This window comes from Lagenorhynchus albirostris, chromosome 20 (assembly GCF_949774975.1).
Source record: "Lagenorhynchus albirostris chromosome 20, mLagAlb1.1, whole genome shotgun sequence".
Taxonomy (NCBI): Eukaryota; Metazoa; Chordata; class Mammalia; order Artiodactyla; family Delphinidae; genus Lagenorhynchus; species Lagenorhynchus albirostris.
The window spans coordinates 53,285,552-53,301,813 of record NC_083114.1 but is presented as its reverse complement, the minus strand read 5'-3'; the positions used below and the strand labels follow the sequence as shown (position 1 = coordinate 53,301,813).

General features: G+C 43.3%; 1 protein-coding gene across 2 annotated transcripts in view; it reads right to left on the bottom strand.

The window, feature by feature from the left end:
* Nucleotides 1-16,262, bottom strand: part of JPT1 (Jupiter microtubule associated homolog 1) — a 19,627-nt gene extending 3,365 nt beyond the window's left edge. Inside the window, exons 1-3 of one of the 2 annotated variants that reach the window (XM_060135279.1) lie at nucleotides 15,808-16,262; nucleotides 1,329-1,471; nucleotides 885-982 (exon numbers count right to left, since the gene is read on the bottom strand). In XM_060135279.1, the coding sequence (XP_059991262.1) occupies nucleotides 885-982; nucleotides 1,329-1,389 (159 nt within the window). In that variant the 5' untranslated portion in view covers nucleotides 1,390-1,471; nucleotides 15,808-16,262. Of the gene's footprint in view, nucleotides 1-884; nucleotides 983-1,328; nucleotides 1,472-7,502; nucleotides 7,690-15,807 lie in introns of those variants that run through there. The other variant, XM_060135278.1, reaches the window with a different exon arrangement.

The following is a 16,262-nucleotide window of genomic DNA, read 5'->3' as shown; positions in this document are numbered from 1 at the left end:
ATTTTAATTTTGCCACACACAAAGAAAAACAGAGTTCAGAGAAGCTACTGTCTATTTGAAGCCAAATGTGAAGTTTTGTTTTGATGTAGTCAAGTTCAGGGTCACGCTGCCATTACAGTAAACAAACTTTATTCACCCTGGGACAATGCTACACAGAAATGCTGCTGGACAAATTGTCCTGGTGCCAGTAACATGCCCCAAACACCAAAAAAACCTTAACATTTACGCTGATGACCTAATATCAATTCGCATTTCAGAGGATCTTTTATCAGAACAGGAAATTGGCAAACCTGTCCTTCCACTCCCCCCTCCTTTCTCCTGATCTAGCTGTTGAAGGACCGCCATCAATTCCAGAGCCTTTCTTCAGGTCTCCCCACACCCAGGTGGCTGATGCCTCCATGTGCTCTGAGGTGGGACTCAGGGCGACATCCCACCAGGCTTTCCAAACACATACCTGGGGCTCACAGGCCGTGATCACCTGCAGACAAAGAATGGTAACACCATGGTACACAGCCTCCTGGAGTTCAGCTCAAAACAACTGGGCAACCTCTGCCAACAACTGAAACAGTCCTTGAGCTCAGATATGCTACTATGTGTGAGATACACACGGAGTACGAGTGATCCAGTTTCAAAAATCAATACTGAAGGACAGAGACTAATCCTAGTGGTAGCAGAGACATACGAACAGACCAAGATCCCACTGACTCACCTTTCTGACTGTCAATCTTCCATCACCAGTATGGTTAGTCCCTTTCCTAACTACCTTTATGTAAAACTCCAGTGGCAGGTCTCAGTACAATGGGGGTGGTGCAGGGCAGGTGGAATTAATTTCTCAACTGTATAAACCTCAAAGCCTGTCTTTCCCCCCATACTGTCACACTGACCTTCAGATCTAAGAAGTCTCCAGGGTTTGCTTCAGAAGAGTTACTTCTCTGGGGTCCAGATGACTCAGAATCTTCCCGGCCACCACAAGACTTGGCACCTGAATCAAAATATACTTTCTTAAGGAATACAATGGAAAGACCTAAAGCAAAATACTATTTAATTAGTTAGTCTCATACTACAACATGAGCTAACAGTGTTAGGGAGTGACAGCTTAAAAGTTCTACAGAGGGTCTAAATAACCCAGTCTGACGGTTGTCCTTATTCTGATCCGTTACACAGACTCCCAGCATTTCCCATTTCTTAGTCCTCGTCTCTCCTCCCATGACAAGCTTTAATTGTTGTCTCTCATGATTAAGCTAGATTTTACTCATCAGCACAAAACCAGCTGTGGTGGTTCTGCTGGGTCCGTCCCTTTGACCAGGGATCACGGATACTAGCAGTACCTGCCGACTTGGCCCAGGAAGGGGGATTTTCCTCAGGTGTCCCAAAGATGCTAGAGGCCATTTTATTCCGCCTCACAGGTTGTTCTGTTGGTTCATCAAAACCTAAGGAAAAATTGGATCCACCACCTGGAGGCCGCAAAACCCTAGGAATGATGGCAAAACAACGATTTCAGATCAGATCAAAACATTTCTTGGCACACTTGTTTTCAAACACCTTTCATTTTTCTCAACCACTCATTCCACCTATCCACCCCCCCACACACACACACACAAAAGAGAGCTGCTAATGGGAAAATTAGGAATTGATTTCATCGTGGTATAAATTCAGTGCTGGATGTTAAGGTATGAAATCCCGCTCTGTAGTATCTGTGGCGAGGTTGTGCATCACACAAGGCAGCTGAAACGGCCCGAAAGCACCCATAGCAGGCTGGTCGGCATCCCATTTTAGGAAAAGGCAGAAACCTAATGGATGTTGTCTATCAGGCTCAGCTGGACACACTTGCAAAGAAGTTGAGAAGCACATCTTGTTATTTATTTAAAAAAAAAACTGTTCGGGGGACTTCCCCGGTGGTCCAGTGGTAAAGAACCCACCTTCCAATGCAGGGGACTCGGGTTCAATCCCTGGTCAGGGAACTAAGATCCTATATGCCCCACAGCGCAGCCAAAAAAAAAAAAAAAAAAGAAGGTTCCATTTTTATTTTCAACGAAATTTTTAAAATGGAAGAATATACATATAAAAGTTGACCAATTTAGAAGCCCAAGGAAAACTGGTGATAGTCTCTCCCGTCTCAGCGTGACTCACAAGCCCTGTTGATACACTTGTACCTCACTGTTCTCACTAATCATCGTGAGTGACCAGCCACAAGGAGAAAGTCAATGAGAAATTCAGTTTAGGACCCCATGGCATGCTGTATGTCCAGGCACCTTTAGATACCATCTACAGCTGTTTTGTTTGACAAGGAAATACAGCACATTCACATTTCCAGGTCTTCTTGACACAGGTTGACCAGTTTGTCCCCTCTGTGGAAAAACTCAATTGAATTTGTCCTGTCACCACTCAAAACAGAAAATGGAGACGGTTTCATGGAAAGATTTTCTAACTACAGATTCACTTCCTTTATTGGTGATCAGAGTGGTCTGTTTTTCTATTAAATCATTTTGAGTAAGAAACATTTTTCTAGGAAGGTGTCCATTTCATTCAAGTTTCCAAATAAATACGATTGTCATTTGTAAACTCAGCTCTGCAAGTTTTCAAACATAAGGTCTTTCTAGTTCACTGATTTCCAGCTTTTCATTACCACACGGACAACAAAGTCTGTGTGACATGTTCCCCTGAAATTTGGTAAGATGTGCCTTATGGCTTGATACGTGGTCAATTTTGTAAATCTTCTATACGTGCTTGAAAAGAATGTGTATCTGCCAGTATTCTATGTGTCTACCAGATAAAGCCTGTAACTGAGTTGTTCAAATCTACTGATTATTAAATATGGTTTATCAATTACTGAGATTTCTGTTATCAACTTCTACTACAATGGGGGTTTTGTCAGTTTCTCCTCAGGACTCTGTCAAGACAGAGTTCTCTCTCAAAAAGACCACCACTGGGAACCGCACTTCCACTGCAGGGGACATGGGTTCGATCCCTGATCGGGGAACTATGATCCTGCAAGCCACATGGTGCAGGGGGAAAAAAAAAAAGACCACCACTGCAGTATTTTATTTAGTTCGGTAGGGAGAACTGTGTTGGGTTAACTGGCTAGTCATTTTGATTAAAGAAACAAAATATATATTCTTAACTCACTTCATTTACCAAAATAAATTCCAGCTAGGTCAAATATTTCAATTTAAAGCCTAAGACAAAAATATTGGAAGAAAACATGTACGAATATGGTCCTAGTCTTGAAGAAAAGGGCTTTCCTTCTAAGCACAAGATGAAAGCCAGAAACCATGAAAAATGGACAGATTAAACTTGGCAAAAATACACATTTGACAAAGGGTAATATAAATGCTTTTAAAAATAATTTTAAAAATCGAGAGAAAAATGGACAAAAGGTAAACAGACAATTAAAAAATATGGATCACGTCTAAACACTGAAAATTTAAATTCACAAGCAAATAAATGAAATTTAAAACAAAAGGATATATTTTTTGCTTATTAGGCTGGTAAAGATGAAAAAAATGCCAGTTTCCAGCATGAATTAAAGTGTGAGAATATAAATTTGCACAAACTTTCTAAAGAACATTCTGATAAAACGTATCAAATGTTTAAGTTTGCATCTTATATGAACCAGCGTTTCTACTTCCAGAAGTTATCCTAAGTAGATAATTAGACATATGTACAAGAACACTTGCAGACGTAGGCTTGGTTACACCTAAGCAGAACACAAGGAAATCGAGATAAACTTCGCCTCTCAACCATATCTAGTTCTTACCATCTTCTCCAACCCAGTCAGGCCACTTTCTTCACTGTTCAGTGAACTGTTCTGGCTTATCTCCACCTTGGAGTATTTACTCCCATATTTTCTCCTGCCCAGAGCACTCTCCACCCTTTCCTTGGCGACTATTTCAAAATCCAGCCCATTTCTTAAACCTCCACCTCCTCCATGAAGCCCTCCATGACCCTGAAGAATGACCAGTAGGACACTGAGAGGAAAGCATGTTAGACACCCTCCTTCTGGTCACCAGCTCTTTCTGTAAAGGGCCAAATAGTAAATATTTTTGGCTTGTGCTTCGTTTGGTCTTTTGCAACTGTTTAGCTCCATCACGTAGCACAAAGGCAGCCATAGACAACACAAAAACGAATGAGTGCAGCTATGTTCCAATAAAACTTTATTTCTGGACACTGAAATTTGATTTTCATGTCCTTTTCACAAGTCATGCAAGATTCTTCTTCTTGCCTTTTTCAACCATTTATCAATGTAAAAATCAGGTGCCAGCTGGGCTTGGCTCTCCTCTATCTAGTTCAGCAAATAGCCTCATTTTTTAAGAGAACGAAGCCAGGCCTTGAGAAGTTCTAAATAAATTGCCCAGCATTAGTTAAGTGACAGAGATGGGGCCAAATCCCAAATCCTCTCTCCCTGACAGGCACACAAGACATGCTCAAAGTGCTGAAATAGGGGAACCGCTCTAATGCCATTTTTCTCTTTAAACTACATACCTATGTGGTTGGTGCTTTGATTGCTTTTCTTGTTTTCTAGCCTTAGACTGAAGCTATTTCTTATATACATCCTCTAGCATCCTCCCCTAAATCTAATATTCGTGTCTGGGTCCATAGTAAAATTCAGTACTCAATTTATACTAAATTAAAATTTCATTATTTTCCCCATGCGGGCAGGGAAGACCCGCTTTTATAACATGTAAAACATTAAAAACCCCACTGTTTCTAAGTCTCAGATATTAAATATCCACTTAGATTAAATTTGTTATATGAATTAAGATAAATGTGTTCAGGCATACCTCTTATAAAGATAATTTTAGGTTTGCTAATTAAATTGTTTAAATCATAATTAAAGGTATGTTATAAATTCTTAATAGTCATTTTCTTATGTTAAAGTTGGAAGTGACTAGGTTTTTATCATTTGTACCTCAAATCAACAGACACTTGAAATACTATAATCAAAATTAACCTGCTTCAGGGAATAACCTGGTGGTCCAGGCTCCACGCTTCCACAGGATGAGGCACAGTTTGGGGAACTAAGATCCCAAAACAAAAACCAAAATTAACTTGCTTCACTGTCATCCCCTTCATCCCCTAGAGATTAGAATGATTTTCCTTACTATCATAATTAAATTCTCATGAATTATTTCAGCAAGATGAAAATCTTCAGAACCCTAATGGGCCAGGAAATTTTTTTTTGCCTTGAAAAAAAAAAGACACTAGAACCCAATCACCAGCTTAAAAAGAAAGTCAAAGCTCTGACCGGACCAACTTTTTAAAGGTCTGTGTTCCTCTTGCAATAGCAGGTACTACCTACTCCGATGACGTCAGTGTTGGAGAGCCCATTTGTAACAGCGAGACATCCCCAAACAAAGGATTTGGATCATAAGACAGAAATTATTTCAATTTTAGTTTTTAAGATCCTGCTGTTTTTTCTGAACTATGCATATGACTAGGTTAGGATTACACATCCGAGGCTCAACAAAAATGTGTCCATGTACTGCGGATAGCAATTTTCAAAAAATTACTTTTTCTTTCTTCTCTCTTTAAGTCCCAGAGTTGCTCTATGATCTTTGCAGGTCATTCCTTCCCTATCAAACTAAATTTATAATGTGTTTATGGAGTCAGGAAAATGTTACTGGAGAAAAGAAGTTTAAGAGAATTAGGTGAGGTTCTACAAGAAGGAAAGGTAGGAAGTAAATAAAAGGACAAAATGCCACAGTCTTGAGATTACAATATTGGAGGGAAATTGATGACAACAGGCGAATTAAAACATTTATTTTGCAGACCCAAAAGTCATTTATGTCTCACATTTCAAAGATACAAATCAAAAAGCTAGTGTGAGGATTCATTTGACCTGGTTACTTAAATTCTTTGTGAAGCACTAAACTGCACTCAACCCCAAAGGATAAAACCTCAGATTTTTAAATATAATGTGTAAATTTTCACATTCCAATCACTACAGTATGACCAGCATAAAGTTGGCCTCACAGCACAAAATGAAAAACCGAGGTTCAATTTGTTCCAGCGTCCTCTGAAAAAAAATGATCTCACTGGAAGGATGACAACAGAAGAGGGAGTGACCAGTGTTTTCGTAGGTCTATCCTACTCAAGTTCCCCTTCCTCCCAGTAACACACTAATTTATTTTTTTAAATCTTTCCCATTCTTTTCTACATTTTGAAAGGGAAAGGAATGAGTTGAAAAGGAATGTCATTTCCAACACTCCCTCCTAAGACTCACTGCTGAGGCCTGCTTTTTGTCCCCAAGGACTCCAACCCTTGTGAGACACTGCTATTTCACGGCTGTCTTCTTAGCCCCACAAAATGGCTCCCTTTGTGCCACTTGCCCAGGACCCCCAAGGCTGGCCACACATGACTTCAGGTCATGATCAATGAAGAAGAGATGCTCAGAAAAAGTGGAATCTAAGCTTCCTCCACGCCTTGAGCAGGATCCCTGAGATGCCTGTATCCCACCTTAAAGAACAGCGTGCATGCACTTAGCCGAGACAATGTAGACATCTACCACCGCATCCAAACCCTTCCACCAAGTTAGGCAAGGGCTTGGAAAAGGGACCCTCCCAGTCCAAACACCGTGCCCAGGGCCCCCTTCCCCAAATGCAGTGGCATGAGTGGCCAGAAACGCCCCGGCTACGCAGGTGGAGATAGTACGGAAGAGACAATGGATGTCTCCGGCCCCGCCCAAGAACAGGAAACCTCCTCCGGCAGGGGAATCGCGGCCAGAGGTGAACTCATTTTGCATACGTCAAAGGGGGAAGCGAAAGAGGTGGGTTGCAAACACCGAGGTCCGAAGGTCTGAGCGCAGAAAACCCACTCGGAACGACTCGCTCCCCCTCCCGTTCGGAGGTGGGCGCGGAAGGGGAAGGAGCAGGGGTCTTTCCTTTGTTAGCAGAGGGGGAGGCACTTCGCGGAGGGCTGACGGCTGGGTCCTGAACGGGGGTGAGGGTCGCGACGACCAGCCCCGCCCGAACACAAATGCCACCTGCCGGGCGGACCCGAGTGGGTAGGAGCCCGCCGGACCGATCGCTGCGGCTGCAGGATCTGACCGCCACGCCGGGCGCGGGGCCACCACCTGCCCCGGGCCAGAGGCACGAGCGCGTGGGCGGGGGTGGGACAATAGGGCCGGATCAAGGTGCCCCGCGGGCTGCCCGGGCACCCGGGGCCCAAGACCACCGCCCTGGGGCCGAGCCAGCCACGCCACAAAAGGGAGAAAGCGAACCCTCTCGGCACATTCCGACTAACGAAAACCCGCCGCGCTGCGAGCGCGAGCGGCCACGGCCCTCCCCAGCCCCTAGCTCCAGGGAAGGAATGAATGGAAGAGGAGCAGGAATCGGGCGGGGCCGGCGCGTCAGGTTAGCCGGCGGCACAAAGGGGGAGCCGGTGGCCGAGCCCCACCGCCCGGCCGAGCGCGAGAGCAGCGCCCCGGGCACGTTACCGCCGACGACCTGCCGCCAGACCCGCCTGGCCCCCTGGGCAGCGGCCCTCCCGCCCCCGAGCCTCACCGGGAGCTATTCCTGCTGTTGGGGTCGACGCCCTTGAAGGTGGTGGTGGTGGTCATGGCGCCGAGGAGCGAGGTAGGCTGGCGCGGGAGCGGAGAGCTGAAAGGGTCAGGTCTGAGGAGCGTAGAGTACCCCCACAGCACAGAACAGGCGACCGCTGCAAGAGCCTCCGCCGCTGTTTGCCAACCGGACCGCAGCCTTTATAGGGCTCACAAACCCCGCCCCCGCCCCGGCGGCATTGGCCAATTCAAACGGGCCTCTTCACTCCTATTGGCTTCCTGGAGTGCCAAGCATCCTGCGGCTTCACGACGGGCTGAGGCGGCCCCTGCTCAGCCTAAACCCACCCTCTTCCTGGTCAGGGAAGGTCTAGGGAAGTTTCCCCTCCCCCACCCTCAAATCTCGGAGATGATTGGACAAAGGACAAACCTGCCCCGCGCTCGGTACAAGTTGTGCTCGCTGTCACTTAAAAGTTACCTTGATAGAAGGAAAAGCTCGCTCTGGGCGAGTTGGAATCCGCACGCCGAGGGCACGTTTATCTTTACCATTCATTTATTTGCCTTACTTACGGAGGGTAGCAAGGGCATGCTCCTCAAGGGATGAAAATTACTGCTACAAATTGACGTTTATTGAATATCTCCTGTGTCCTGTTTGGAAACCTGACGGTCCCAAAGCAGGAGCACTATGAATCAGCAACAGAAAGCACACAAAGGTGATCCCTTCTAAAAGGACTGGAAATCCTTTACCTTTTAATGTTACTACTTAGCTGTAACGTGTGGTGCGTGCACTGGACCAAAATTACAGTCGTTCCGATTTGAGGGCCTGTTCTCAAGGCTGGTTAATGCCCGGCGTCGGGGAATGGCCACATCCCTTGCTACTAAGACCATGGGAGTAGCCCAGGCCTCTGCAGCTGTTTATAACCATTAAGTCATGACTCTTCCACCTGTCTGGGTAAATCTATCCCTGCAACAAATGCAGACACACTTGGAGGGCTCAGGAATGACTGTTTAGAAGACCGTACTAGCAAAGTCTTGGGCAAACAAGAGGGAAGGCTTCCCTGTCATGCTGTTTCCTCAAGGCAGATCTCTTTTTCAGTATTTCCATAACAAGTGAACTACACTCCTCTTTGTGTGGCCTCCTCCTTCCAGGCAGTTTGTGTTGGTCAACCACTCTCCTGGGCTTTCAGGAAAAGCCAGAGACAAGCTCTTCTCTTGTAGAAGGCCTGGATCATGTCTTTATGTGCTTACCACAGAAGCATGAAGCACACTACTTGTTTGGATTAAAATCTTCCCTTTCCTAAAGGCTGAGCTTAAATTTCCAGAACCTTAAAACAAAAACAAAAAACACTTCAGGCGAACCTAGCTAGTGAGCATGCATCTCCTCCTGAAAAGGCATATAGTTAGGAGGTAGTGGAATATGGTGGTTGCTAGCTCAGGGTCTCAAAGGAGAAATCCAGGTTTGAATCTTGACTCCTACCTTTTTCTGAGCACTAGTTTCATTCGTAAAATAAGGACTCCATAGAGCTGTGAGGACTGGATGAGGTAATGCATGTAAAGTACCTGTCCTGACATAAGTCACCAAAGTGACAGACATTTTTATTATCAGACTTACTTGGAAAGTAGCCACATACTTTTTTTTTTTTTAAACAATCTGCTATTGTTTTTTGTTAAGTTAAATGAGGGGTTTAGACTTGACTCTTAGGGTCCATTTTGGCCTAAACTTTTGAGTTTGTACTGACTTGCCTTATTTCCTCTGAAAACCAAAAAGCCTAGGTTCTGGTTCTGCTCTCTCCCAATTTAAGACACTTGTAGGTCATTTATATCCTTGAGCCCAGTTTCTTCATCTGTAAAATGGGGCTAACAGCACCTATTCTGCTAGCTTGGGAACAAGATAATTTCAAGAATGTTTTACTCTTTAAATGAAGGCTTTTTTTTTTTGAAAGCTTTCTATGAGAGGTACCCCACCTGGCTGCACACCAGAATAATGAGCTTTTTTTTTTTTTAACCTATGAGCTTTTAAGAAGTACATATGAATGCAAGGCTCCAGAGATCTACTGAACTGGAATTTCTGCATATAGGGTCCAGTCATGGATGTCTATAAGAAGTTAAACAGCCAATTCTCACATATAGCTTGGGCTGAGAACCTTTGCTTCAAAGGTAAGGAATCAGTTCCAGTACGCTTTTTAATTTAATCTGATTTATGAAGAGCAGTAAATTTATATAAAACAGACATCTGATTAAGGCCATCTTAGGCAGGCCTGTTTGGAACATTCTTTGTAAATACTGCCAGAAATTTCCAGAATAACTAGCTCTCCTATTTACTTGTTCGTGTACTTAATAGTTTTGACCAAATCACTGTACTCCACTTTCTGCTGCAACATGGAGATTTGTGGTAAAAGATATGATATGTAGCTCTGCTGTAACCTTTGCTCCAGAAGACCAACTAAGTTGAAAATGGGATGTTAATAAAACTATATTTTTCCCAAAAGATCAACACAGATCAGGATCAAAAGATGCAAAAGGATGGGGCAATGTGAACATCTGCTTATAAAATCATGAAGGCCCATCATTATGATTTTTAAAATACACACTAGGGTCTGTATCAATAAGTAATTTGCTTCAAATTCCCAGGTTAACCTAAAAATCTAAAGAAACAGAAAGACAGATGAAATCTTATAACAAGGAACGGTCTAACAGCTATTTCATGACCTACAGTAGTGGTTTTATGTATTTATTTATTTATTTTTGGCTGTGTTGGGTCTTCGCTGCTGCTCACGGGTTTTGCAGAGAGCGGGGCTACTCTTCGATGCAGTGCGCGGGCTTCTCCTTGCAGTGGCTTCTCTTGTTGTGGAGCATGGGCTCTAGGTGCGCAGGCTTCAGCAGTTGTGGCATGCAGGCTCAGTAGTTGTGGTGCACAGGCTTAGTTGCTCCATGGCATGTGGGATCTTCCCAGACCAGGGCTCGAACCCGTGTCCCCTGCATTAGCAGGCAGATTCTTAACCACTGCATCACCAGGGAAGTCCACAGCAGTGTTTTTTAAACTTTTATAAAGCAGAATCCAAATATATAAAATAGATTAACAGAGCAGCTATGATTGAATCCTGGCCCTCTCTGCTTCCTCCTGTCCTTTGCCACTCTCCAGTTGGTCCTCCTCTTTTTGCACAACCTCAGGGTTCCGTGAAATTTTAAAACCACTGCCCTATATGCATGTCCATTTTCACCTGCTTTTTAAATATAGTTAACAGGAAGAGAATGTGCAGTTGCTTCCACTTCCTTAACTTTGTCTTTAAGCAGTTAAGTGCTCTTTAACTTCCCTTAGTCCCACGCTGCCACCTCCCTACTATATCCAAAGTACTATTCTATTTGTAATTCAATTCAGAAAGCCTAGTAGTAATCACCTTTCCCAATAGGTTTTTTTTTGGGGGGTGGGGTGGGGGGAACTCCCCCAACCAGGGATCGAACCTGTGGCCCCTGCAGTGGAAGGAAGCACAGAGTCTTAACCACTGGACCACCGGAGAAGTCCAATAGGTTTATTGGGTTTTTTTGGCTGCGTTGGGTCTTTGTTGCTGAGCAGGGCTTTCTCTAGTTGCGGCCAGTGGGGATTACTCTTTGTAGCGGTGCGTGGGCTTCCCATTGCAGTGGCTTCTCTTGTTGCAGAGCGTGGGCTCTAAGGGCACAGGCTTCAGTAGTTGCAGCATGAGGGCTCAGTAGCTGCGGCACATGGGCCCTAGAGCGTGCGGGCTTCAGCAGTTGTGGTGTGTGGGCTCAGTAGCTCCTCAGCATGTGGGATCTACCCAGACCAGGCAGGGATCGAACCCATGTCCCCTGCATTGGCAGGCGGATTCTTAACCACTACGCCACCAGGGAAGTCCCCCAACAGGTTTTTGCAAACCCAATATTCTCAGAATTTCCTTAGAACACAATCTATTCTGAAGCAGGTGGCAAAAAAGTCGTTATTTAAAAGATGTCAGAAAATGATGAAGGCCCTAATAATTTTTGCTTTAATATAGACAGGAATCCTGTTGGTTTTTACATTTGTTGCTGAGCGTGTGGACAGTTTTATTCAAGAATGCAATGTATAACTTAAAATAGAACAATCTGCTAGTTGTTCTTCACGATTTGTGCCTAAGGACAATAAATAAATTTTAACCAAACACAAAAAAGTGCACTAACATATCATCTCTTCATTCTCAAGCATGTGTTTGTCTTGAATGTTACCAGCTTTCCACTGCTAGGCAAAGTGTTCTGAGTCCCCCATAATTTCAACCTGCCCCTATTTATTCCAAAAGGCCAGAGGAAATGGGCAATCTACATGGCATCCTTATTGGAACTTACTCTACCTAGAGTCTGCAGTCAGGTTTGAACCAATCTCTTAGAACAGTGGCTTTCGCTGTGATCCAATACACACATATTAGGTTGACCCATGTGACATGGCAGATATTTGACTATTTTTGACCTACATGTATAGCAGTTACTTATGTTCAACCACAGTTTAATACAGACTCTTAATGTTTTCTATTCCTTATTATTAAAAGAAAATACTGGTCATGTGCTTCTGAACTTGGGTAAGTGACTTAATTAATGAACGGCCCAACAAGTATTTCTAACAAGTTTCACTTCTCAACCCCAGTATTGCAGGGTGCCCCCTAAGTACATCACTCACACATACATTCTGCATCCATCACTCCTAGAGCCAAATTTAGTATGCATCTGTCCATTCTTTTCTTAGCTGCATCCTCACCACAAAAAAAAAAAAAAAAAAAGGCAGATCAATGCCACCAAGAGAAAAACAACCCAAGGAGTTTATTTTCTCTAAAAATTCATTTGCCATTAAATAAGTCAAATGAACCAACCTAGATGTCTCAAATAAGGAAAATGGTTCTGTCATATTCTTGCCTTCTCTTTATCCAAAATTAAGATAAACAAAATGGCACATACACTGTACTAAGGTCTGATATGCCCCTCTAGTCACTCTGAACTGCAGAGGGAGAGCATGATTCATATTTCCCCATTATTTCCTCCTCCTCTCAGACTAAGAGCTGAATGAGATTATGTGATTTAAATTTGTCTTCTTTCTTCAATTCCAAGCTATTTCTCTAATAAACAAGTTAAAAAAAACACTCTGCACTCCCAATGCAGGGGGCCAGGGTTCGATCCCTGGTCGGGGAACTAGATCCCACATGCATGCCGCAACTAAGGAGTCCGCATGCCACAACTAAAAAAAAGAGCCTGCACGCCGCAATGAAGATCCTGTGTGCTGCAACTAAGACCTTAAATAAATAAATTTTTTTAAAAAAAAGATCTTTAAAATTACAAACATCAAATAACTTAAAAGGGTATGCCTAGAAAAGAATGGGAAAATTCTTGGTATTCCAAATTCTGTAACTTGTTGCAAAATTAGCCACATAATCCGTCTTATAGTATCAAGTGCAAAGAAGACAAATATTACATGAAAAGTCTTGGACTTTAAACTGTTTCACAAAGGCCCTAAGGGTGTAGGAAATCCTAAAATGATCTCATACATAGTCACATGTCACTGCTTACAGGGAAATAACACTCCACATTCCAAATAATAGATTAAATTCCTAACCTGTTTTCCACTGTGAGGCACTCTTTTCATTAGTTAACCACTACACACACCAAAGTCTCATTATATGGTTTTTTGGGGGGTTTTTCCTTGCGGTATGCGGGCCTCTCACTGCCGTGGAGCACAGGCTCCGGACGCGACGCGCAGGCTCAGCGGCCATGGCTCACGGGGCCCAGCCACTCTGTGGCACGTGGGATCCTCCCGGATTGGGGCACAAACCCGCGTCCCCTGCATTGGCAGGCGGACTCCCAACCGCTGCGCCACCAGGGAAGCCCCAAAGTCTCATTATAAAACACATATATTTCTTACTACATCCAGGACTAACCCTCAAATCATCACCTAGATAATCAAAATGTTGAAGCATCTTGTGGATGGGTCCTTTGCTTCTTAAAGTATTGGAGAATCATTAAAACCCTGAGGATTGTTTTTCCTTAAAAAGGAAAAAAGACCTTTCCCTTTTGTTTTTCCTTAAAAAAATTCGTTAGAGCACAATTTAGTATTAAGCATTTATTTAAAAACCTAGGGGCTTCCCTGGTGGCGCAGTGGTTGAGAGTCTGCCTGCCAATGCAGGGGACACAGGTTCGAGCCCTGCTCCAGGAAGATCCCACATGCCACGGAGCAACTAAGCCCGTGCACCACAACTACTGAGCCTGCGCTCTAGAGCCTGCAAGCCACAACCATTGAAGCCCGCGTGCTACAACTACTGAAGCCCGTGCGCCTAGAGCCCGTGCTCCACAACAAGAGAAGCCACCGCAATAAGCCCGCACACCACCACAAAAAGTAGCCCCCGCTCGGCGCAACTAGAGAAAGCCCACGTGCCGCAACAAAGACCCAACGCAGCCAAAAATAAATTTAATTAATTAATTAATAAAAACCGAATGAGGGACTTCCCTGGTGGTCCAGTGGTTAAGACTCTGCACTTCTAATGCAAGGGGCATGGGTTTGACCCTTGGTCAGGGAACTAAGATCCCACATGCTGTGCAGTGTGGCCAAAAAAAAATAAAAAACAAACAAACCAAAAAGTTTTAAAAAAACCTAATGAGACAAAGATTATATTCAGTTTTTAAAATGAATAGAAAATGCAGGCCAATTGGTAGGGATTATGGTATTCAGTTGAAGCCTCAGCATCCTACGGCAGAGCCCTTACTTCACGCTGAAAATAAGTTTTATTTAAAATTAAAGAGTTCAGTATGTGGTAGTTAGAACATATATTATCTCATTTAATCTTCACCATAACGTACTTAACTCTTAAGAGTTGTGAGAATGCCTCGCAGAGCTGCTTCTCAATTCAATATTGCTCTGAAAATACACTTCTGGGGGTAGGGCCCAGGCACTGCTATTTTTTAAAAGCTCACTAGGGGGATTCTAGTGCAAAACCATGATCCAGAATCACTATTAGTCATACTCAAAAGCAGCAGCACCCTAACTCAAAAATAACCCTGGGGGCTTCCCTGGTGGCGCAGTGGTTGGGAATCCGCCTGCCAATGCAGGGGACACGGGTTCGAGCCCTGTCTGGGAGGATCCCACATGCCGCGGAGCAACGAAGCCCGTGTGCCACAGCTACTGAAGCCCGCGTGCCTACAGCCCACAAGCCGCAGCTGGAGAAAGCCCGTGCGCAGCAACGGGGACACAATGCAGCCAAAAATAAATAAATAAAATAAATAATAAATTTAAAAAAAAAATAAATAAATAACCCTGAGTGGCACAGCTGGCCCTCTCCAATACCCTATGGCCCCCACAGAGACCTTGGAAAAAACTTTCCAACAGGCTGCCCTCAAATCCTGGGATTCCATTATCTTACTGACCTCCTGGTATCAATTTCCTACATAATTACACACTTTGACTCAAGTCTCCAATTTCTCCTCAAACTGTGTTTACTTCTTCCCATGTTCCATTCAACATCATCCCCTTTAGACAGAATGTAATCTGATCATCCAATTAATTTCTGTGAGAACATAAACAAGGAAAACAATGAGCCAAATAACCTCACAGTCCTATTTCTGGGAAGCTGCTAATACCTTTTGTTTTGGCCTCTAGCAGCTTGGATGAATATGAGAGGTGCTTGAGAATAAAATTTATCTCCCTATACAGATTGGGTTCACTTAGGTACTATTTGCTACTTTTAAGATACAAACATGTCGGATATGTAAGCACAAACTTAAAAGAGTTTAGTCAAATTGTCCTAACAGTTACCCAAGAGCAGTGTAACTCCCATCATTTGAACCTCCCCTCTCAAGCCAAAAAAATTAAAATGCTACAATTACTTTCAGCATTTTCAACGATCCGCTTATTTTCAAAGGGTTTTTTAAAAAGTTCTCTGTAAGCTTTCCCATAAAATATTTGCCTTTTTGGTGGTAATTTATGTGAAATAGGCAAGGGCAACAATCAAAAGTTCACTTAAGAATAAGGTAAATCTTAATTATACACTGACCCAAACATCAATAAGCTACAACATACTATATTATGAAACAGTGCCTTTTCCACACATTTCCCTATGGCTTTTAAAATTCTACCGAAAGTTTTTCTAGTATGAAAGAATTTAAAAGTTCCCCCAACATGGCGAAAGCTCACACATGACATTAGTTCCCTCTGGTTAAACAAGAACCCAGTTGAAGAATCCTTCCTTAATAAAGTTCTCTGGCTTGAATTTCAATCCTAACTTTAATTTTGGGGACAACAAAATTCCAGTACTTAATAGTACCTAGAGCAAGAGAAATGTACTTACCCGATATCTAAGAATTCTTGGGGGCAGGCTTCTCACACTATTTCACAATATAAATTGTAAAAATAGGTTGGCAGCACTACACATATAGGAAAATAAAACTTCAGTTGATTCAAGATTAACTCACATATACACAGAGCCAAAAACCTACGTAATTCCTGCTGTCTCTGGGGAAGCTTATTCACTATAGAAATGGGGAATGTAAAAAAGACTATATTGCAACAGAGGTAGAGTGAATTAAGTGAATGACAAGGCATGATAGCTCATGGGGACTTGATCCAAAAAGGCCACATTGTTAGGCAGTAAGGGTGGGAATTCAGTCTCTTGAAAACCATTATTGGAAAATTCAATTAACAGGCATCAGAAAACCTAACCTCTAAGTTCCAGTTTCATAGCCATCTAACTATGTGACGAATAACCCTCTAGACCTCAGCCTTGTCATTTTTAAAACAGGGGTT